Raw genomic sequence first — 22,256 nt, 5'->3', positions numbered from 1 at the left:
CAGCCTACCTTCCAGTGTTCCTTTTTCCCACAGCGAGGGCATGGCCCTAGTGGGGGCCAAGAAGCCAAACAGGCTTTAGCCCAATAACCTTTCCACTCTTGAAGCAGGTCCCTGATGGGAGTCTTATGAGGCCACTTCGGGATGTTGGACCCTTTAAGGATGTATGCCAAGAGCTGGTATTTTGCCTGATCTCTTTGGGCTCTCTTTTTTCTGTTCCTCTCGGTCATTATAGACCTTATAAGCTATTCTCAGGATATCTCGCTGAGGGGTTTGAGGATCCTTCCTTGCCTATATAAACTTTTTCCATATATCTAGAGCTGAATGGAAAAAGGACAGCATTATCAGCCAAATCAAATAGAGGGTATGAATTTGCAGGAGAAAGGTTGGGCATGAGCTAAGAGAACTAGATGGATGAAACTGTGTCGTAGACTGCAAGTGGCAAAAAGTCTTTGTAAATTCAAGGCTTAGGACTTAGCAAAAGGCTCAGTTCTCCCACCTCCATATTGGCTATGAAGCTGAGTATTTGTACTCACTTAACTTGCTTGCTTAAGTTCCTGGAAGCAATTTACATGCCCTTCCTCTCACCCTTTGTTTGTTCAGATGTTGGTTGATTTCACTTATGCATGATGGGTGGATTCCTGTTTATGCCTTGGGAGAGTTCCTGTTTTAGCCTCAGATGTGAGACTTTGTATTAAACACTTCCTTATTTGCATATGGCTATATAATAAAGCAAACTGGGGCTATGGGGCAATCGGATATTGCCATCAGCATTGAAGAGGCTTCCTGATCCCATCCTCTTTTTTTAACGAGTCTATTTTCATAATTCTGCACCATTCTCCCTCAAGACCCAGAATTTTTTTTTTTTCATTTCTCTGAAGCTGGAAACAGGGAGAGACAGTCAGACAGACTCCCGCATGCGCCCGACTGGGATCCACCCGGCACGCCCACCAGGGGCGACGCTCCGCCCATCCTGGGCGTCGCCATGTTGCGACCAGAGCCACTCCAGCGCCTGAGGCAGAGGCCACAGAGCCATCCCCAGCGCCCGGGCCATCCCCGCTCCAATGGAACCTCGGCTGTGGGAGGGGAAGAGAGAGACAGAGAGAAAGGCGCGGCGGAGGGGTGGAGAAGCAAATGGGCGCCTCTCCTGTGTGCCCTGGCCGGGAATCAAACCCAGGTCCTCCGCATGCTAGGCCGATGCTCTACCGCTGAGCCAACCGGCCAGGGCCAAGACCCAGAATTTCTAGCCGTGCTGGTCCACGGCAAGTGGCGCCCGAATAGGGACTTGAGTACGAGAAAACTAAACTAAAGATGACAGAACTCCCCAAGTGTGCAAAGTGAGTAAAGAAAGTTTTGGGGGAGAGTATAGTTGGGAGTAATAAATTATGGGACAATTAGGATCAAAAGTAGGGGACCTTTTTGTAAGAATAGTTATGCAGCTAGAATGCTTTTTGCGATATGTTCAAGATATGTGCCCCCAGTTCCCAGAGGAAGGAATGGTTATTTCTGCTACAGGGGAGCAAGTAGGTAAAGTTCTGAGAAGGCAGTGGTGTGAGGAGACTACGGCAGGAGGAATGAAAGTGGCAGTCTCTCTGGCAGTTGGTGCTGTACTTTATGGCTTGGAGGCCAAGGAACATAGGACAGTGTAGCTGCCTCTGGTTCTCCCGCTACTTAGACTGCCGCTCAGCTGAAGTTGAGATAGGGGAGAAATCTCAGCATAGTCAACCTGAACTGCTGGTTACAGCAACTATAGAATTTGAGAATGGATAGGAGACTCGGGTATTAGGAAAGTTACAGCTTTTCCTGTTATGGTCTGATTTTCTTTAATGTTTTAACTACAAACTTCTGAACTATCATTTTGTTTTTTTCTTATTCTTTGCCTGGAAATTGAGGTAGGGGACCTGTGTTAAATCTAACTATAGAAAATATCCCAGTAGCTGCTGAGAAAATTTTCTTGGGGAAATTTTGTTTAGTCCCATCCTTCAGTCCCTCTGTAAGAAAATGCCCTAAGATCAGGCAGGCATCTTTCTAATCTGGTTGTGCTCTGAAATCCCGGATTTCTCTCTGGTTTGTCTGTTTCGTCTTATTCTTGTTTCTCTTTAGTCTTTGTTTAATATTTCTAAAATGTATCTGTTTTTAAGGCCTGAATTAAGTTTTTGCATGCAAAAATTGGAAATGCCGGTTCTAATATTGAAAAAATAAAATGATTTTAGAACTTTTATGGAGCACTCATATAAATTTAAATAGAATAGAATGTAGATCCTTAAGACTTACAAATTTGGTTAGTACATTGTGAGGTGTGTTCAGAGTTAGGAGCCAAATAGCAATTTAAGTATTAGGATTAATCAAAGTTATATGTTATACTTCTGTTTTTGTGCAGAAATTGTCTTGTATATGTGTAAGGCTATACTCAGGTAGGTAAAACAAAGAAATTGAACAAAGTTAAGCATGGCTCTCATAAGTCATTTCAAGAATTTGTCTCATGCCTGACCTATGGTGGTGCAGTGGATAAAGCGTCGACCTGGAAATGCTGAGGTCACCGGTTCGAAACCCTGGGCTTGCCTGGTCAAGGCACATATGGGAGTTGATGCTTCCAGCTCCTCCCCCTGTCTCTCTCTCTCCTCTCTAAAATGAATAAATAAAATAAAAAAAAATTTAAAAAAAGGAAAAAAAAAAAGAAAATATTAAAAAAAAAAAAAAGAATTTGTCTCAAGCTACTTCAGACACTTAGAAGAATAGTATAAGGATGCTACTTCTGCTTCTCAGGCCACATCCTGCAAAAGGGGCCCTGAGAGAATTGAGGGTTTGGCTCCTCTGATTTTTGCTATTGGATTCAAAAAATAACTCAGAAATGCCCTGAAATGAAACTGACAATATAAGGGCATAAATTTAAAGAACATTTAGATACTGGAGCTGATGTATCTGTTATTGCTAAGCTACATTGGCCTCCTTCCTGGCCCACTCATGCAGCAGCCACAGAATTACAAGGTATAGGGCAGAGTAAATCTCCTCAATAAAGCTCTAGTTTTCTATATTGGGAAGATAAAGAAGGTCATTCTGGACTTTTTCAGCCTTATGTGATCCCTGGATTACCAGTTAATTTGTGGGGTAGAGATGTTTTGAAATATATGGGAGCTTTGATTGTCAGTCCTAAAAGTTTAGTCAATACTCAAATGCTTAATCAGAAATTTTGCCCACTAAGGGACTAGGAAAAGAACAGCAGGGAATTTTCACCCCCATAGAAGTGGCACCCAATACCAGAAGGCATGGATTAGGATATCAAAATTTAACATAGGGGCCCTGGTAGCTCCTGCTACCCCAATAATGCATTGTGCAGACTCAATTACCCGGAAATCAGATAATCCTGTATGGGTAGACCAATGACCCCTTTCTCAGGAGAAACATAAAGCAGATGCTCAATTGGTACAAGAGCAATTACACCTTGGGCACATTGAACCTTCTAATGTAGCGCATGGAGTATGCTTATATTTGTTATTTTAAAAAATCAGTTAATGAGACTATTACAAGATTTGAGAGCAATAAATAAGACTAGAAATTATGGGTCCTCTCCAGCTAGAACTCCCTTTTTTTACTGCCATTCCATGGAATTTTCACCTTGTAATTATTGGCTTGAAGGATTGCTTTTTTACTATTCCTTTAAGCACTCATGATTGTAAGCGTTTTATATTCAGTGTTCCTTCACTTAATTTCCAGGCTCCAATGGAGTGATACCAGTGGAGAATTTTGCCTCAAGGTATGGCTAACAGTCTTCCCTTTTGCCAAAAATATGTTTCTCAAGCTATCGCTCCAGTATGAAGGCAGCACCCTGATATATATAATTCATTACATGGATAATATTCTTATTGCTCATCCAGATAAAGACACTGTGTTGACCATTTTGCAACAACTAGAATATTCTTTGAAAGAATCAGGACTTTATATAGCTCCTAAAAAAGTACAGCAATCTTTACCTTTCTCTTATTTAGAAAAAATTATTGAGGGACAACAAATTCGCCCACAGAAATTAGAAATCAGGACAGATCATTTGCAAACTTTAAACGATTTCCAGAAATTATTAGGAGATATTAATTGGCTTAGACCTTCCTTGAAATTAACTACTGGAAAACTGAAGCCATTTGCTTCACAGAGGCGTCACACAGCAAACTAAGCTATATCTTGTTCTAAGATTATTATGTATTGTAAATTTGTGTTTGCTGTGCATCATATTCATTGAGAACAAAAAATTCCATTAATGGGCCCTGGCTGGTTGGCTCAGTAATAGAGTGTCGGCCCGGCGTGTGGAAGTCCCGGGTTCGATTACTGGCCAGGGCACACAGGAGAAGCGCCCATCTTTTTCTTCACCCTTCCCTCTCTCCTTCCTCTCTCTCTCTTCCTGTCCCACAGCCATGGCTCCACTGGAGCAAAGTTGGCCTGGGAGCTGAGGATGGCTTTATGGCCTCCACCTCGGGTGCTTAGAATGGCTCTGGTTGCAATGGAGCAACACACTACATGGGCAGAGCATCGCCCTCTGATGGGGATGCCTGGTGGATCCCAGTCAGGCGCATGAGGCAATTTGTCTGCCTGCCTCCCCACTTCTCACTTCAGAAAAATACAATAAAGGAAAATAAAAAAAAATTTAAAAAGGTTTTAGCTCACAGTCATGTATGCATTTTCCCTTGTATTTTCTTTGTGCTATTCAGGAGTGTGGCACGTGGACTGGGGACATTGGTGTCACTGGTAAAATGAGAGCTTGTTAGAGGTGTGGAAACACAGGCCCCATCCCAGAACTCCTGAGTGAGAATGAGCATTTTTAGAAAACAGCAGTTCACTGTTGTCCACGTCAGAATTAAAGAAGTACTTACACTTCCAGCTCGTGATTTTTCCACCTGACAAATATACACAAGTGATCATGAGTGATACACATACAGCATTGACAAATTCACGACTGTGTTGATACCTTAATTCTATTGATAAATTTTAGAGATAGAGGGAAAAGACAAAGACTTGCTGTTTCACTTATTTATTAATTAATTGGTTGATATTTTGTATGCACCTTGACCAGGAATTGAACGTGCCACATTGGAAATCAGGAGAATGGTCTATCCACCTCACATACCAGGTCACGGTGATGCCTTAATTTTAAAATTCACCCTTTTGGAAAGTCAAGTCTGTGTAGTGCGTTTATGGACATGTGTAATCCTAGTTCCTCTGTGTTAGGAAATAAGGCAGAAAATATTACTGTGTGAAAGATCAAGGAAACAAAAGACGACAAAATATTTTATGGAAAGATTATTGCTGTCTGACCAGGTAGTGGCATAGAAGTTAATTAAGGCACTGACCTGGGACACTGAGGATCCAGCTTCAAAGCTCTGGGTCACTGACTTAAACCCAGGTTCTCTGGCTTGAGCATGGGGTTATAGACAGTACCCCCTGGATGCTGGCATGAATCCAAAGGTTTCTGGCTTGAGCAACGGGTCAGTGGCTTGGCTAGAGCCACCTGGTCAAGGCATATATTAGAAAGCAATGAACAACTAAAAGTCTCATAACTTAAGTTGATGTTTCTCAACTCAATCCAGTTTGTGTGACCCTCTTTCTCACACACACTCAGAAAATACATATATTTTTGGCTGAAAATGATCTTACTGGATCACTTTGTATTAGGACAAAACCAATTCTAACCCTGTTTTCATGTTGGATGCCATTATGAACTCAGACTGCGGACCTCTGTTAATGTTTCTTTTCTTCCAGAAACTATTGACATACAGGGATGTGGCTGTAGATTTCTCTCAGGAGGAGTGGGAAAGCCTGGACCTAGCTCAGCAGAAACTGTACGTGGATATGATGTTGGAGAACTACTGGAACCTGGTCTCCCTGGGTGAGGATGACGTTCTTCTTGAGTTTATTCTGTCCCTGCAGCTTTTGTTTCCTTCACTGGGGGGAACATAACGTGGGAGCTTCTTCCGTGCAGGGTAATTTTATGGTTCTGCCATCCAGGAATAAATATGGGGGTTTGGTGGTGTAGAAACAAAGGCTTCATGATGCACATTGATTAGATCTCAGTTTGTGAAAACTTACATGATTCTAGAATGTTTAAGACGTTTTCAGAAAACAATGTTTTGGAAAGTTATTTTCTAGAAAATTGTAATATTGTACCATGTTTTCTCACATGGGCACAAAGTGAATTAGAAATTTGTGCTGTGAAAGAAAGTGAAGAGTATCCTTGCACCCAGATAGGTGGGATGAGGAGGCATTTGACACAGGTGAGAGATCTAAAGGTCACGGAGGAAGCCAGACTTTACAGTGTGGTTGGGAAGCTGCTGCAGTGGAAAGAGCTGTGAGAGGCCCAGGTGTATTTTGGTTACTGTCAGAGAGGGACAGTTTGTCTCTAACACATTCTGTGTTCTGGCATCCTCTGAGGAGTCTGATTTTGCCCTAGTGACCTCCATCATTACATTAGCAGTCAGGTCTAAGTCTTTCCCTTGGACTGAGAGCTGCCATGATAACTCCTTTTCAATGGATTTGCGCACCACAGAAGACGTTTTTACGTTCCTGAGGAATTATGTTATGTTTTTTTCTCATTTCAAGTGTTTTGTTTGTTCTTGTGACAGACACATAGACAGCGACAGAGAGACACAAAGGGAGAGGGAAAAGAATCATCAGTTCTTGGTTGTTGCACCTTATATGGTCATTTGTTGCTTTCTTTTATGTGCCTTGATTGGGGGGCTACCGCGGAGAGAGTAATTTCTTGCTCACACCAGCGACCATGGGGTCATTCATGTCCATGAACTTCTGCTGAAGGTAGCAATCTCGTGCCCAAGCTGGTGATCCCACGCTCAAGCTGCAACCTTGGGGTGTTAAACGTGGGTCCTCTGTGTCCCCATTTGACGTCTATTCACTTCGCCACTGCCTGATCAGCTCAGATTTATAATTTCTAATCCTATGGACGTTTCCTACAAGACCATATAGATTGTAGACTCAGTGATTTCATCACAACACAAAGCATCTCGCCAATGTATGAAGATCTAATTCTGTTTCAATTCAAAATGTTCCTTTGCTTAGTATGAATTATTGTTACAAATTTCTGGTCTGGGCCCTGGCACTTTGTCTCAGTGGGAGAACATCAGCTTGGCATGTACATGTCCTGGGATCGATTCCACTCAGGGCATACAGGGGAAGTGACCATCTGCTTCTCCATTCTTCCCCTATCTCTTTCTTCTTTCTTTCACACTCTCTCTCTTTTTTCCTGAAGCCATATCTTGTTTGGTTCCAGTGTATTATCCCTAGGCACTGACGATGGCTGTGTGGTTTCTCTATCTCCAGCACTAAAAATAGCTCAACTGGGACTATGTCCCCAGATAGGTAAAACAACAGGCCTAGATGGGGTTTCATATGCATCAGATCGAGGTGCATGCATGGGTTTATCTTTCTTTAACTTGAAAATGAAGAAATATTTCCAGTCTGTATTTTTTAATTGTCTACATAAGAGTAATTTCATGTCTCTGTGTATCTCATAGAGTCCTTCAATACTTACTGTCATAGGCGACTTTAGTTTATTGCACAGCAGGTAGGAAAGTGTCCACTGTTACCTGCTTTCATCATCACTGTCATTCTGTAATTTTTTCTTGTGCAGTTCAGAGCTGCCTGGGATTGTGACTTTTTCTGTTTTCACTTATTGATGAAGTTTTTGTCATATTTGTGCTTTTGGATTCACAAGCCCTGGTACAACATGCAGAATTGTTCTCCTTTGGTAAGAAGTGTGATACAGCATTATTGGGTACTTTATATTTAAGAACTGCATTGTTCCTTAATTCAAGTTTATTTTAGGCAAAAGCAGTGATTTTTTTGTGTGCTTTCTTAGTATGTTTCCTTCTTGTGTGCTTAATCTGAAATGTTTAAAGACTAGAGTAGTCTGTTCATATTTCAGAACTTTGTAATGCTTTTTTTATTTAGAAATGAAGGTTATTTTTTAGGTGGATTACAACCTACACACGTAAGTGTAGTTGAAATAACAGCAAACGAGAAAAACTTTTTCATGTCATTTAAATATCTTCATTACAATTATACGTGATATTATTTTTGAATGACTTGAATGCATTGTCTAAGAATTTTTTCTACTGTATAATGTCATGGTGCAAACGTTTTGTGGTTTGAGAGTACACTCAGTTATAAATTATAGCTAATATAGAAGGATTTTTTTTTTTTTGCATTTTTCTGAAGCTGGAAACAGGGAGAGACAGTCAGACAGACTCCCGCATGCGCCCGACCGGGATCCACCTGGCACGCCCACCAGGGGCGACGCTCTGCCCACCAGGGGGCGACGCTCTGCCCATCCTGGGTGTTGCCATGTTGCAACCAGAGCCACTCTAGCGCCTGAGGCAGAGGCCACAGAGCCATCCCCAGCGCCCGGGCCATCTTTGCTCCAATGGAGCCTCGGCTGCGGGAGGGGAAGAGAGAGACAGAGAGGAAGGCGCGGCGGAGGGGTGGAGAAGCAAATGGGCGCTTCTCCTGTGTGCCCTGGCTGGGAATCAAACCCAGGTCCTCTGCACGCTAGGCCGACGCTCTACCGCTGAGCCAACTGGCCAGGGCCTATAGAAGGATTTTTGATCAGTGAAATGTTTATATAATTTTCAAAATTCTGCAGATTAATTTTCTGTTATTTATTTGCATTTTCTTTTTCATTCAGTATTATTTTGAACTACTTTCAGATGTAGATGATAGTGGTTAAACCTTCATGTACTTTATAAAAACTAGAAGTATTCCTCGTGATATTTCGAGGACCCAGCATAGTTAACACAGTATTATTTACTATAGTCCCCATGGTGCACTTTACATCCCACGACCGTCTGTAACTACCAGTGTGTTCTTCTGAAGTGTTTCAAATTTTAGTCCCAGTCTTTCATCTCCTCTGGCAGCCATCACTCTGTTCACTGTCCCTGTGAGTGTCTTTCTGGTTGTTTATTCATTTATATTGTTCTTTAGATTACAAATATAACTGACATCAAATGGTACATGTGTTTCTGTGTCAACTTTATTTCCCTTACAGTGGACGGCAAACTGCGCCTCGCGAGCCACATGCAGCTTGGGCCCCTTGAGTGTGGCTCTTCCACAAAATACCACGTTTTGGATGCTACCTCGATAAGAAATGTACCTACCTATATAGTTTAAGTTTAAAAAATTTGGCTCTCAAAAGAAATTTTAATCATTGTACTGTTATTTGGCTCTGTTGACTAATGAGTTTGCCGACCACTTCCTTAACATAATACCTTCTATGTGTGTCCATATTTATGCAAATGCTAAAGATTCATTCTTTTTTATCATCATTTTATTTTATTTTATTTTATTTTTTTTAGTGGCGGAGACAGAGTCAGGGAGAGGGACAGATAGGGATAGACAGGAAGGGAGAGAGATGAGAAAAAACATCAATTTTTTGTTACGGTTTCTTAGTTGTTTTTGGATTGGTTTCTCATATGTGCCTTGATAGGGGGCTACAGCTGATCGAGTGTCCCCTTGCTCAAGGCAACAACCTTGGGCTCACGCTGGTGAGCCTTGCTCAAACCAGATGAGCCCACGTTCAAGCTGGCGACCTTAGGGTCTCAAACCTGGGTCCTCCACATCCCCGTCTGATGCTCTATCCACTGCGCCACTGCCTGGTCAGGCTCATTGTTTTATTTCTTAACATTTATATTCACATTCTTGATATTTTTTCTTTATTTTACAATGACCCTGATCCTTTTTGTATTTTAAGATGACCCTCTCTCTTTTGTACTGAGAGTGAGAGTGATCAAGGGAGACAGGTAAGAGGCTTCAACTCATATTTGAGTCATGTTAGTTAGTTGTTCAGTGCCTACTTCTTATATTTGCCTTGACTGAGGGTCTTCAGCTGAGGCAGTGATGCCTTGCTGAAGCTGGCAAGCTTACAATCAAGCTAGTAAGCATACAATTATGACAATCCCATGCTTCAACTGGTGACCTTGATATTATATTTCTTTCTCTGTCTTCTATTTTTTTATGTGTGAGAGAGAAGGACAATCAGAGAGTCCAAAGAAAAGCATTAACTTCATAGTTGGGGCATGTTAGTTGTTCATTGATTACTTTCTTATATGGGCCTTGATGGGGAGCTCCACCTAAGCCATTCACTCTTTACTCAAGCCAGTGACCTTGAGTTTCTGGCCAGTGACAATGTGTTCATATCTATGCCAGTGACATACTGGACATCAATATTCCTACATCAGTGGCCCGACTATTCATTTGGTGTGCCCACACTTTAGCCAGTAACCTTGGGGTTTTGGACCTGGTTCCTCAACATCTCAGCTGACAATTAACTGTGCCACCACCTGGTCAGGCTGAGTGTCCTTGCTCTTAAACTTTGGAGTTTGCACTCTAGGCAAATGTCATGCTCAGGACAGAGACCTCAGGGATTGAGACCTGGTACTTCAGTGTCCTAGGTTAAAAATTTATTTACTGGTCCACCAAGCATGCTGTTTCTGTTTTTGATATCTGTCCTCAGTACTGCAGTCTCTGTGCTTGAACAATTACTTTTTAAAAAATTGCCTTTACAGTACATTCACCATGTACTACTTTTCTCTTCACACTGTGTCATGGAAAACAGAATGATCTTTCAGGAAGCAGTAAAGCAACCAGTTCATTGAACATACATTACTGTCATTTCTGTTTCATAAGAAGTAACTGATTATTGAAAATGTTCTTTTCCTATTGCCCGTGTGTGCTTCAGTGTTTCCGCAGATATTGTCGGTAATAAATGTTTTTATTCTTGTCTGTTGTGACTCTTTTTATTTTTTCCTTTCTTGGTTTTGCCTTGAATTCTTAATCTGCCTTTCGTGTACTTAAAATGTAATTTTGTCAATACTTGCTGGTATATCCATTTACCTTGTGTCATAATTGTCATGTTTTGTATCTTACATCTATGCCATCTGAAGACAACCAGACCTTGTTACAAAATCCAGGAAATGAAGATTTCTTCTCTAAAACAATACTGGTAAGATATGGAAGGTGTGATTTTGATGATGTGAACCTAATGAAAGCCTCAGAAATTTAAGAAGAGTGCTGAGAATAAAGGATATTAATGTGGACAGAACTAACCTGCCACAATTTTTTTTGTTGTTATTTATATATTAAAAGAGAAATGGGAGGAGAGAGGGAGACATTGACAGAAAAATTGATTTTTTTTTTTGTATTTTTTTTTTCTGAATCTGGAAACGGGGAGGCAGTCAGACAGACTCCCGCATGTGCCCAACCGAAATCCACCCGGCACACCCACCAGGGGGCGATGCTCTGCCCATCCGGGGCGTCGCTCTGTCACGACCAGAGCCACTCTAGCGCCTGGGGCAGAGGACAAGGAGCCATCCCCAGTGCCCGGGCCATCTTTTGCTCCAATGGAGCCTCGGCTGCGGGAGGGGAAGACAGAGAGGAAGGAGAGGGGGAGGGGTGGAGAAGCAGGTGGGCGCTTCTCCTATGTGTCCTGGCCGGGAATTGAAGCCAGGACTCCTGCACACCAGGCCGATGCTCTACCACTGAGCCAACTGGCCAGGGCCAAAAAATTGATATTTTCCTGTATGTGGCTTGACCAGAGAGTGAGCCTGAGACCTTTGCATACTGGGATGACAGTGAAACCAATGGATGGCATTGACCATGGTGGGACCATTATTATTATTATTATTATTGATATTTTTCCAAAGTGAGAAGTGGGCAGAGGAAGAAAGACAGAGTGCTGCATGTGCCCAACCAGGAATGACCTGGCATGCCTTCCAGGGGCTTATGCTTGGCTCCTCTGGGACATTCCTCCACTGTAATAAGAGTTATTCTAGCGCGTGAGGCAGAAGCCATTGAGCCATTCTTAAATCCCAGGCCAACTTTGCTCTAGTGGAGTCTTGACTGCAGGAGAGAAAGAAATAGAGAGAAAGGATAGGGGGAAGGATGGAGAAGCATATGGCCCCTTATCCTCTGTGCCCTGGCCAAGGATCAAATTCTGGACTTCCACATGCCAAGCCCATGCTTTATGGTTGAGCCAACCCGCCAGGGCCATTATTATTATTAATTATTTAAGTGTTTATTCCACTCTGGCCTGTTAAGCTCTCAGTTTGTTAAAAGCATCATACTGAAACAAGGTTGTGGATGTAATCGCTTCTAGGGGCACAAGGGAGAAGCTGCCAATGAATGGACAGCAGGGTTGGGCAACAAATGAATGCTTCCCTTCTTGTTTCTCTTTCTCTCCCTTCATCTCTGACTCTCAGAATATAAAAAAAAACTCAGTTCTGCCTGGATAGGTCAGTTAGTTGATGAGTTGTCCTGGAGCATGGACACTGCTGGTCTGATTCCCCAGTGGGGGCTCATATAAGAGGAAATCAATGTTTTGTCTCTTTCTCCCTGCCTTTCTCAAAAAAGCAAAAAAGCTTGTTGCATTGACTATATCAAAAGAAAGGAACAGAAAAAGGTTAGAGAGACAGGAACATACATATTTTTTTATGTACCCTGGCTGGGAATCAAACCAGCAACCTCTGTGCTTCAGGATGATGCTTCAACCAATTGACCTATTTGGCTGTGACAGGACTATTATTTCTGGTTAAGTCTATGTTGTCAATAGTTCAAAATATTCCACATTAGTGAAGCTTCCTCTTTAAGTCAGCTACATTGCCTATCAGTTAGTTTATAAAAGGGCAGATTGGCTCCAGCCAGTTTCCTTCGTGGTAGAGTTGCTAAGAGTATGGATGTCCCAGGTTTGATTCTGGGTCAGGACTTACAAGAAAACCAACCTTTTGCTTATTTACCCATCCCCCTCTTGCTTCTCTTTCTCTTCCAAAATCACAGCCATGGTTGTATTGCTTTAGTGAGTTGTCCTCGAGCACTGAGGATAGCTATGTGGTTTATTCTCCAGGCACTAAAATAATTCCATCGCTGACTAATGGAGCAACATCCCCATTGCCCCTTGCAGGTCAGTTCTGGTCAGGGTGCATGTGGGACTGTCTCTCTGACTCCTATACTCCCACTAAAAAAAAATAATTAAAAACTGATGATAAAAAGTATTCTTTACTACTACATATTTTTGTAAAGGAAATCAGGAAAAGCTATTAACTTATGTAATCTTTAGAGAAAATAATCATTGGATTTGTTTTCAAATGTTTTCCATTTCAATGTCTATAATATTCATTAACTTTGGAGAAAATTTTGTACAGCCAACATTGTTTAATATAGGTATCACAGTGTAGATATTTGAGAATAAGTGTAAATATTAAAAAGAAATTATACCTTTCACTAAAAGCATACCTATCTTTGATGATTACCAGAGTACACATAATGAAGACAGATGTTACCATTGCAATGAACATGGGAAAAGCTTTAAAAAAGAATCAGTTCGTAATCAAAATGAGAAAACTTTATTTCCAGAGAACCATTATGAACAAGGAAGAGTGTCTGACCAGATGTCGCATTCTAATAATCATCAGGTTCTTCATATTCTGGAGAAGACAAATGAACAAACTAAATGTGTTGAATCTTTCAAGCAATCTTCAAATCATAATGACAATGAGAATATTCATACTAAAAATGAAGCTTACAATTAAAATTCATGTAAGAGTGCTTTCAGTTTAATTTCTCATGTAAATACACTTAAGAAAGTCCATACTGAAGAAACACTTTATAAATGTAAAGAACGTGATAAAACACTTAATTGGAATGCATATCTTACTTTATATGAGAGATATATTGATGCCAAAGTGAGAATTTACAAATGCAGAGAATGTGGAAAAGCCTTTGTACGATCCTCAGCTCTTACCTATCATCAGAAAATTCCTACCAAAGAGAGGTCTCACCAATGTTTAGAATGTGGCAAAACCTTTCTCCAGAAATCATACCTTATTGTACATCAAAGAATTCACACAGGAGAGAAACCGTACAATTGCAGACAATATGGAAAAGCATTTAAGGATACCTGTACTCTTACTGTACATCAGAGAATTCATACAGGAGTAAAACCATACAAATGTAGACAATGTGGCAAAGGCTTTTGCCAATCCTCAGCTCTTACTGTGCATATAAGAACTCATACAGGAGAGAAACCTTACAAATGTAGAGAATGTGGCAAAGCCTTTGCAATAGCCTCAGCTCTTACCTACCATCAGAAAATTCATACTGGAGAGAGGTCTCACCAATGTTTAGAATGTGGCAAAACCTTTACTCGTAAATCAAGCCTTATTCAACATCAAAGAATTCACACAGGAGAGAGACCATACAATTGCATACAATGTGGAAAAGCATTTAATGATAACTCTGCTCTTACTGTACATCAGAGAATTCATACAGGAGTAAAACCATACAAATGTAGACAATGTGGCAAAGCCTTTCGCAATTCCTCAGCTGTTACTGTGCATGAAAGAACTCACACAAGAGAGAAACCATACAAATGTGGAGAATATGGCAAAGCCTTTATACGATCCTCAATTCTTTCTGACCATCAGACAATTCATACTGGAGAGAGGTCTCATAAATGTTTAGAATGTGACAAAACCTTTATCCGGAAATCACACCTTATTGTACATCAAAGAATTCACACAGGTGAAAAACCATACTATTGCAGACAATGTGGAAAAGCATTTAGAGATAACTCTATTCTTACTGTACATCAAAGAATTCACACAGGAGTGAGACCATACAAATGTAGACTTTGTGGCAAAGCCTTTTACCTATCTTCAGCTCTTACTGTGCATGAAAGAACTCACACAGGAGAGAAACCTTACAAATGTAGAGAGTGTGGCAAAGGCTTTATACAATCCTCAAATCTTACTGACCATCAGAAAATTCATACTGGAGAGAGGTCTCACCAATGTTTAGAATGTGGCAAAACCTTTAGTCATAAATTCATAAATCAAACTTTACACAACATCAAAGAATTCACACAGGAGAGACCATACAATAGCATACAATGTGGAAAAGCATTTAATGATACCTCTACTCTTACTGTACATCAGAGTATTCATACAGTAGTAAAACCACACAAATATAGAGAATGTGGTGAAGCCTTTAGTTATTTCTCAGATCTTACTATACATCAAAGAATTCACACAGGAGAGAAACCATACAAATGTGAAGAATGTGGCAAAGCCTTTATACCATCCTCAACTGTTACTGACCATCAGACAGTTCATACTGGAGAGAGGTCTCACAGATGTTTAGAATGTGGCAAAACATTTATCCAGAAATTACACCTTACTGTACGTAAAAGAATTCACAGAGGGGAAAAACCACATAAATGTAGAGAATGTGGCAAAGTCTTTAATTATTTCTCTGATCTTACTATACATCAAAGAACTCACGCAGGAGAGAAACCATACAAATGTAAAGTATGTAGCAAAGCCTTTAGCCAATCCTCAACTCTTACCTACCATCAGGAAATTCATACTGGAGAGAGGTCTCACCAATGTTTAGAATGTGGCAAGACTTTTATTCATAAATCAAACCTTACTCAACATCAAAAAGTTCATAGAGGAGAGAGACTATAGAATTGCAAACAATGAGGAAAAGCATTTAATGATACTTCTCTTATTGTACATTGAAGAATTCATACTGGAGTAAAATCATACAAATGAAGATAATGTGGCAAAGCCTTTAGACAGTTCTCTGCTCTTACTGTGCATCAAAGAACTCACATAGGAGAGAAACCATACAAATGTAGAGAATGCGGCAAAGCCTTTAGCTGCTCCACAGCTTTTACTAAACATCAAAGAATGCACACAGGAGAGAAACCTTAGAAAGGTACAGAATGTGGCAAAGCTTTTCATGACTTCTCAGCTCTTAGTATGCATCAAAAAAAAATCATAAGAAAAAAACCATACAACTGTAGAGAATGTGGCAAATACTTTAGTTGTTCCTCGACTATTACCATTAGAAAATTCATACCGGACATACATCTCTCCAATGTTTAGAATGTGGCAAAACCTTTTTTTGTAAATCAAACATTACTCAACATCAAAGAATTCACACAGGAGAGAGACCATACAGTTGCAGGCAATGTGTCAAGGATTTAACTATTCCTCAGCTCTTGCTAAGCATTGAAAAACTTACACAGGAGAGAAACAATACAAATGTGAAGAATGTGGAAATGCTTTCAACCATTCCTCGCCTCTTGCTAACTTCGCAAAATTTATGCTGAAGAAAGGTCTCATAAATGTTTAGAGTGTGGCAAAACCTTAACCCAGATGTTATACTTTTTTGTACATCAAAGAAATTACACCATAGAGAAAGTATACAAAATACAGACAATATGGTAATGCCTTTTGAAATTCATCAGCTCTAAATAATCATCAGAAAATTTATACTGGAGAGAGGTCTTGTTGGGCAAATAAGTTTGTAAAATCTGTATTTTCTGGTTTTGCTCACTTTTATTGTTAAAAATGGCACTGGTCACGTGAATGGCCATCACCCAGGTGATACAGCTAATTATCTTTATGCTTGGGAAGGGGCTTAGTTATGATAATGTATGTTGGAGGAGGGATTGTCACGCCAAAAATTTTAAACAGGATCTAGGAGGCGCTTTTAGAGGAGACCATGTTGCAGGGAAGACTGGTCGAATGGAGGTTGGCGAGATGGAGGCCTGCTGATGAGGATTTGGAGTGAGGGGCTTTGTAAGCTCCACTGACCTGGTGATGGCCTTCGTTTCTAGAAAAACTCAGATGTGTTGGTAGATTTGTGAGCACTGAAAGAGTGGCTTTTGTTTTCCATGTGCTTGTTTTTACTCACCAGAGTGTGAGGCTAGAAATAAAGAAAATGGGCTACCAGTTCTTGGCTCCGTTGTTTCATTACAGTCTATCTGGAATCTAATGTGAACCTGCATGGGCCTGGTGGTGGCTTTGAAGCCCACAACTACTGGACTTACAGGTCTCATGTTTGGAATGTGGCAAAACCTTTAGGTGAAAGTCACAGTTAATTATACATCAGAGGATTCACATGGGAAAGAAAATCATACAAATTTAGAGAATTGTGAAGCTTTTTGAAGATCACCAAATCTTATTCAGCATTCAAGAATACATACTGGTGAGAAGACACGTAAATGTGAAGAATGTGACAAAGCCGTTAGGTTTTTCTCCAACCTTACTGAACATTGGAAATTTCATATTGGTGAGAAGCTCTTTATATTTTAATTTTTATTTTTTGCTATTTTTCTGAAGTAAGTCATGGGTAGACAGACTCCGTGTGTGCCCAACCAGGATTCACCTGGCATGCCCACTAGGGGTTGATCCTCTGCCCATCCTGGACATTGCTCCTTTGCAACTGAAGCCATTGTAGCCACTGAGGTGGAAGCTATAGATCTATTCTCAGCACCTGGGCCAACTTTGCCCCCATGGAGCATTGGCTGCAGTAGAGAGAGAAAGGAGAGCAGAAAGGGTGGAGAAGAGATGGGTGCTTCTCCTGTGTACCCTGGCTGGGAATCAAACCCAGAACTTCCATACACTGGGCCAGTGCTCAACTGCTGAGCCAACCAGCCATGGTCGGTGAACCCTTTAATTGTAGAGAACGTGGAAAAGCCATTGTCCATTTCTCAGTTTTTAATGAACATCAGAGACTTCGTATTGGAGAGAAGCTCTATCATTGTGAATCTGGCACAGTCTTTCATTCACTCATGCATTTCTCTTCTTTGCTTCCTATGTGTGACCTGTCTGCAGATTAAACTTGTCACCTGCTTGTTTCAGGATGACAGTGGTAACAAACCGAGCTAACTAACCAGAGCCAATCTTGAAATCTTTCAAAATCTAAATATTTGCATCTATTTTAGAATGAGAAAAGAGAAAGATACATGTCCAAATTTTGCACCAATTATTTAAATACAGTAATACTTTGGTTTTAATTTACTTTAGTTATTATTGATTTACATTTTTGTCGATTTCTTCAGCGAAAATTTATCTTGGATATTGTTGACGTGCCCACATGACCTTGCTGCTAATTTTGTGAAAATAGGGCGAGCCACACTTTCTGCTGCTCAGTGTGACATCATTTCTTGTTTGAGCATCACCCCTCAGTGTATAGTCAAACAATTCCATTGCTTGTGATTTTGTGCTTTTTATTATTGAATGTGAGTGCTAATACTACAATTACATGTATGTGATTAATATGTACAGTAATTGGATTTAAATTGATTTATATGGAAATAATTTCCTTGGGTTTTGTCTGATTTGGATTTAGTTGATTTTCAGATGGAATATCTATGAAAACGAAAGTATCCGTGTAGTTTTTTCTCTTGTAAATGTTTCTTTCACTCACTCATACATTTTAAAAGCAACAAAACTTCCCATAAACAAAATGAATTCTTAGCATTCACTGAAAATTGGTGTTTCCCCAGTTCTGAGTTTGATAAAGTGTTCTAGCTGCCTCGTATTTCTTTGCTGTTAACATGAGTGTTAGCTTTAAGTTGGTTCCTTTAGATCCAGAGCTCCTTTAAAGTTCAAATTCCTATCACCCATCTTCCCACTAGGGCTCAAAACAGAACATTCTCATCCTCCACATTGAAGTTGTAGTTATTTTGCCTGATATTCTCTTACCTTTGTTTTAAAATGTACCAAAAAGTTTACCTTTGCAGAAATGTCACGGAAAGCTTGTATTGAGGAAGGACCTGACCATTACACAAGTTTAATTCACTATAGTTGTTTGTAAAAGCCTAGCCACAGGCTTAGAAATGCCCGGTCCCAGCTAGTCCTTGGACATTCCTGACATCTTGGAAGCCTTTAAAATTTTCCCTGGACACCAAAGAGGACCACTCTCATTAACCTGTACTACCTCACAATGAACTTGTGTTTCTGCAACAGAATTTCTCTCCTGCTCATTGTCAGGTCAGTGACCAGGCCACAAACCGTGATATGCTGATTTGAGTACATCAAGGTGCAGGCAACCCCATTCCAGCAAGTGTCAGCTGTAACCCCTATATCTAATGCTGCCCCCCACACCTTGGGTCTGACTCCCTTTGCTAGTCTCAGCCTGCTTGCTTCAAGGCACTTTTAAAATAAACTTTCCTTTTGAAACATTCTAACATCGAGGTTTTGGTTCATCTTGTGGTTTCTGCTTTTCATCGAGTGTATCTACTGAATGTCTTGTGCCACTATGTCTGACTGAAATACAACACAGTACTGTATGAAAGTTTCTTTTTCATGACAGAGGGATAGATAGGAAGGGAAAGATGACTAGCATAGATTCTGTGATTGCTTTCTCATATGTACCTTAGCCAGGTGCTACAGCAGGCTGAGTGACCCTTTGCTCAACCTAGGGTCCTCGGGCTCAACCTGGTGAGCCATGCTTAAATCAGATGAGCCCGTGCTCAAGGTGGCTTGTGGTTTCGAACCTGGGTCCTCCAGGTCCCAGGCCGACGCTGTATCCACTGCACCACTGCCTGGTTAGCCCTATACAGTACTGTATGGTCTCTATTATCTGCATTATACAGATCCTCAAATCTGTTACTGTTGTGGACCGTTAATGGCAGGAAGCCATTATAGATTCAAGGCTTAGCAAAAGGCTAAGTTCTCCCCCCTCCATCTCCATATTTGGCTTTGATGCTGAGTGTTTGCACCCATTCCACTTCCTTCCTTGGGTTGCAGGAAGCAATATACATACCCTTCCTCTGACTCTGTTTGTTTCAGATGTTTGTAAATTTCACTAATGTATCCTGTTTTTGCCTTGGGAGAGTTCCTGTCTTAGCCTTTGATGTGCAGCTTTGTATCAGGGTCCTTGATTTGCATAGGTCCATATAATAAAGCGAACTGGGGCTGTGAGGCACTCAGATACTGCCAGGCAGTTTGAAGAGTCCTCCCGGTCCCATCGGTTTTATTCTGACAAAGTGTGTTTCCTTAATTCCGCACCGTTATTTGGAAGCTGCGCTGGTCCGCGGCAAGTGGCGCCCGAACAGACGACTTGAGTACGAGGAAACTAAAACTGAAGGAAGGTGACGGAACTCCCCAAAGTGAAGTGCGCACAGTGAGTAAAGAAAGTTTTTGGGGAAAGTGTAGTTGGGAGTAAAAGAATATGGGACAGATAGGGTCAAAAGTAAGGGACCTTTTTGTAAAAATGTTTCCATATGAAGACAAATCATTGTCTGAAGAGTATCAGGGTAAGCCGGAAACAGAGGGATGTGAATATGAGGATAACTTGAAGTCTGAGGATGACAGGGGGGATGAAAAATCCGTGGCTATGGCTGCCTTAGCTGTGGGGCCTCCGCTGCCCTCAGCTCCTTCCTACATTCAACCCTCTGCTCCTCCGTTCCCTTATCGGGCTGATTCCATAGTCTATAGCTCAAAATCTGGGAAATCTCCTCTCCAACAATCTATAGACCAGGCTCGAAATATAGGGGAAACAATAGATGGCTTTGCCTGTTTTCCTATTGTGGAAAGACAGGATGATACAGGGAGACTAGTGCAAGAACATGAACCTGTACCTTTTAAAACTCTGAAAGAGCTTAAACTTGCTTGTGCTCAGTATGGGCCTACTGCCCCTTTTACACTTGGTTTATTAGATACCATTAGTGCAAAGGCTCTTCCCCCAAATGACTGGAAGGCAATTGCTCATGCTTGTCTCTCTGGGGGTGATTATTTGTTGTGGAAGTCAAACTTTCATGAAAAGGCTATAGAGCTGGATGAGAAAAATCAGCAAGAGGAGGTTGCTGTTACTGTAGATATGTTAACTGGAGAAGGACAGTATGCCCATATGGCAACTCAATTAGAGTATCGACCAGCTATTTATGATATAATTAATCAGCTAGCCACACAGGCATGGAAATGCCTGCCTATTCCAGGGACCAAACCAGAAGAATTTGGTAAAATTAGGCAGGGTGCAGACGAGCGATTTCAAGACTTTGTCTCACGGCTAATTCAAGCAGTTGAAAGAATAGTAGGGGATAAAAATGTGGGAAAGGTTTTAATAAAACAACTAGCCTATGAAAATGCTAATTCTGCTTGTCAGGCTGCACTTCGGCCTCACCGCAAGAAGGGAGATATAGAGGATTATATTAGAATATGCGCCGATGTTGGGCCTTCATACATGCAAGGTCTTGCCTTTACCACAGGTAATAAGGCAAGATTTCCAGGACAAAACTTTGATAAAGGACAGAACAAGCGAAGGAAGGAAGGTCAGGGAAGTACTTTTGCCTGTGGAAACTGTTTTCAATGCGGGGGTTTGGGGCATTTTGCTAAAAACTGCCCTGCTTTCCCCGGATATTGGTCTCGGCCTCTCCCTCAAGGACAGCCAGCCCTTAAGGCTCCGGACCTCTGCCCACTTTGTAGACAAGGGAAACATTGGAAGAATAAGGGGAGGCCTAAATGTACTACTGCAGGGCAGGGAAACGGACAATGGGGCCCTCCCCGGCCCCATCAAACAATAGGGGCAATGTCAGTGTTTCCTCAGCAAATTCAGATTTCAGCAGGCCAAACATTGCCCAACTATTCCAGGCAACAACAGGCAGTACAGGACTGGACCTCAGTCCCACCTCCCAATTCGTATTGACTCCAGAGATGGGACCTCAAGCCATACCCACTGGAATTTTTGGGCCACTTCCCAGTAACACAGTAGGAATCTTGTTAGGCAAAAGTAGTTTAACTATGAGGGAATTCTTTGTTCTTCCTGGAGTGATAGACTCTGATTATACAGGGGAAATTAAAGTAATGGCTCACACTTTGAGGAATATAGTCACTATCTCCCCTGATATGAAAATTGCTCAATTAATCCTTTTACCTCTTTTAAGACAAGGCCAAACCCCGCTAAAGGGACCTTGAGAGAATCAAAGATTTGGTTCCACTGATACTGCCTATTGGATTCAAAAAATAGGTCAGGAACGCCCTGAAATGGAACTAACAATACAAGGGCATAAATTTAAAGGGCTTTTAGATACTGGGGCTGATGTATCTGTTATTGCTAAGCTACATTGGCCTCCTTCCTGGCCCACTCATGCAGCAGCCACAGAATTACAAGGTATAGGGCAGAGTAAATCCCCTCAACAAAGTTCTAGTTTTTTACAATGGGAAGATAAAGAAGGTCATTCTGAATTTTTTCAGCCTTATGTGCTCCCTGGATTGCCAGTTAATTTGTGGGGTAGAGATGTTTTGAAAAATATGGGGGCATTGCTTGTCAGTCCTAATAGTTTAGTTAGCACTCAAATGCTTGATCAGGGATTTTTGCCCACTAAGGGTCTAGGGAAAGAACAGCGAGGAATTCTCACCCCCATAGAAGTGGCACCCAATACCAGAAGGCATGGATTAGGATATCAAAATTTAGCA

The 22,256-nt window shown here is 41.2% G+C and overlaps 3 protein-coding genes across 3 annotated transcripts in view; 2 read left to right on the top strand and 1 right to left on the bottom strand.

The window, feature by feature from the left end:
- Positions 1–22,256, bottom strand: part of LOC136331912 (zinc finger protein 420-like) — a 320,698-nt gene that overhangs the window by 75,381 nt on the left and 223,061 nt on the right.
- Positions 1–22,256, top strand: part of LOC136331895 (zinc finger protein 737-like) — a 122,511-nt gene that overhangs the window by 26,958 nt on the left and 73,297 nt on the right. Inside the window, exons 3-4 of the mRNA XM_066271060.1 lie at positions 5,746–5,872; positions 10,935–10,993. Of these exons, the coding sequence (XP_066127157.1) occupies positions 5,746–5,872; positions 10,935–10,993 (186 nt within the window). The remainder of the gene's footprint in view (positions 1–5,745; positions 5,873–10,934; positions 10,994–22,256) is intronic.
- LOC136328827 (zinc finger protein 91-like) lies at positions 13,581–15,509 on the top strand (the record flags this gene model as incomplete). Its single annotated transcript, XM_066264817.1, has 1 exon — positions 13,581–15,509. A coding segment is annotated over one exon (1,929 nt), but the record flags the coding sequence as incomplete, so codon positions are not given.

Source organism: Saccopteryx bilineata, chromosome 3, assembly GCF_036850765.1.
Source record: "Saccopteryx bilineata isolate mSacBil1 chromosome 3, mSacBil1_pri_phased_curated, whole genome shotgun sequence".
Classification (NCBI taxonomy): Eukaryota; Metazoa; Chordata; class Mammalia; order Chiroptera; family Emballonuridae; genus Saccopteryx; species Saccopteryx bilineata.
This window is presented reverse-complemented; position numbering and strand designations above follow the sequence as displayed.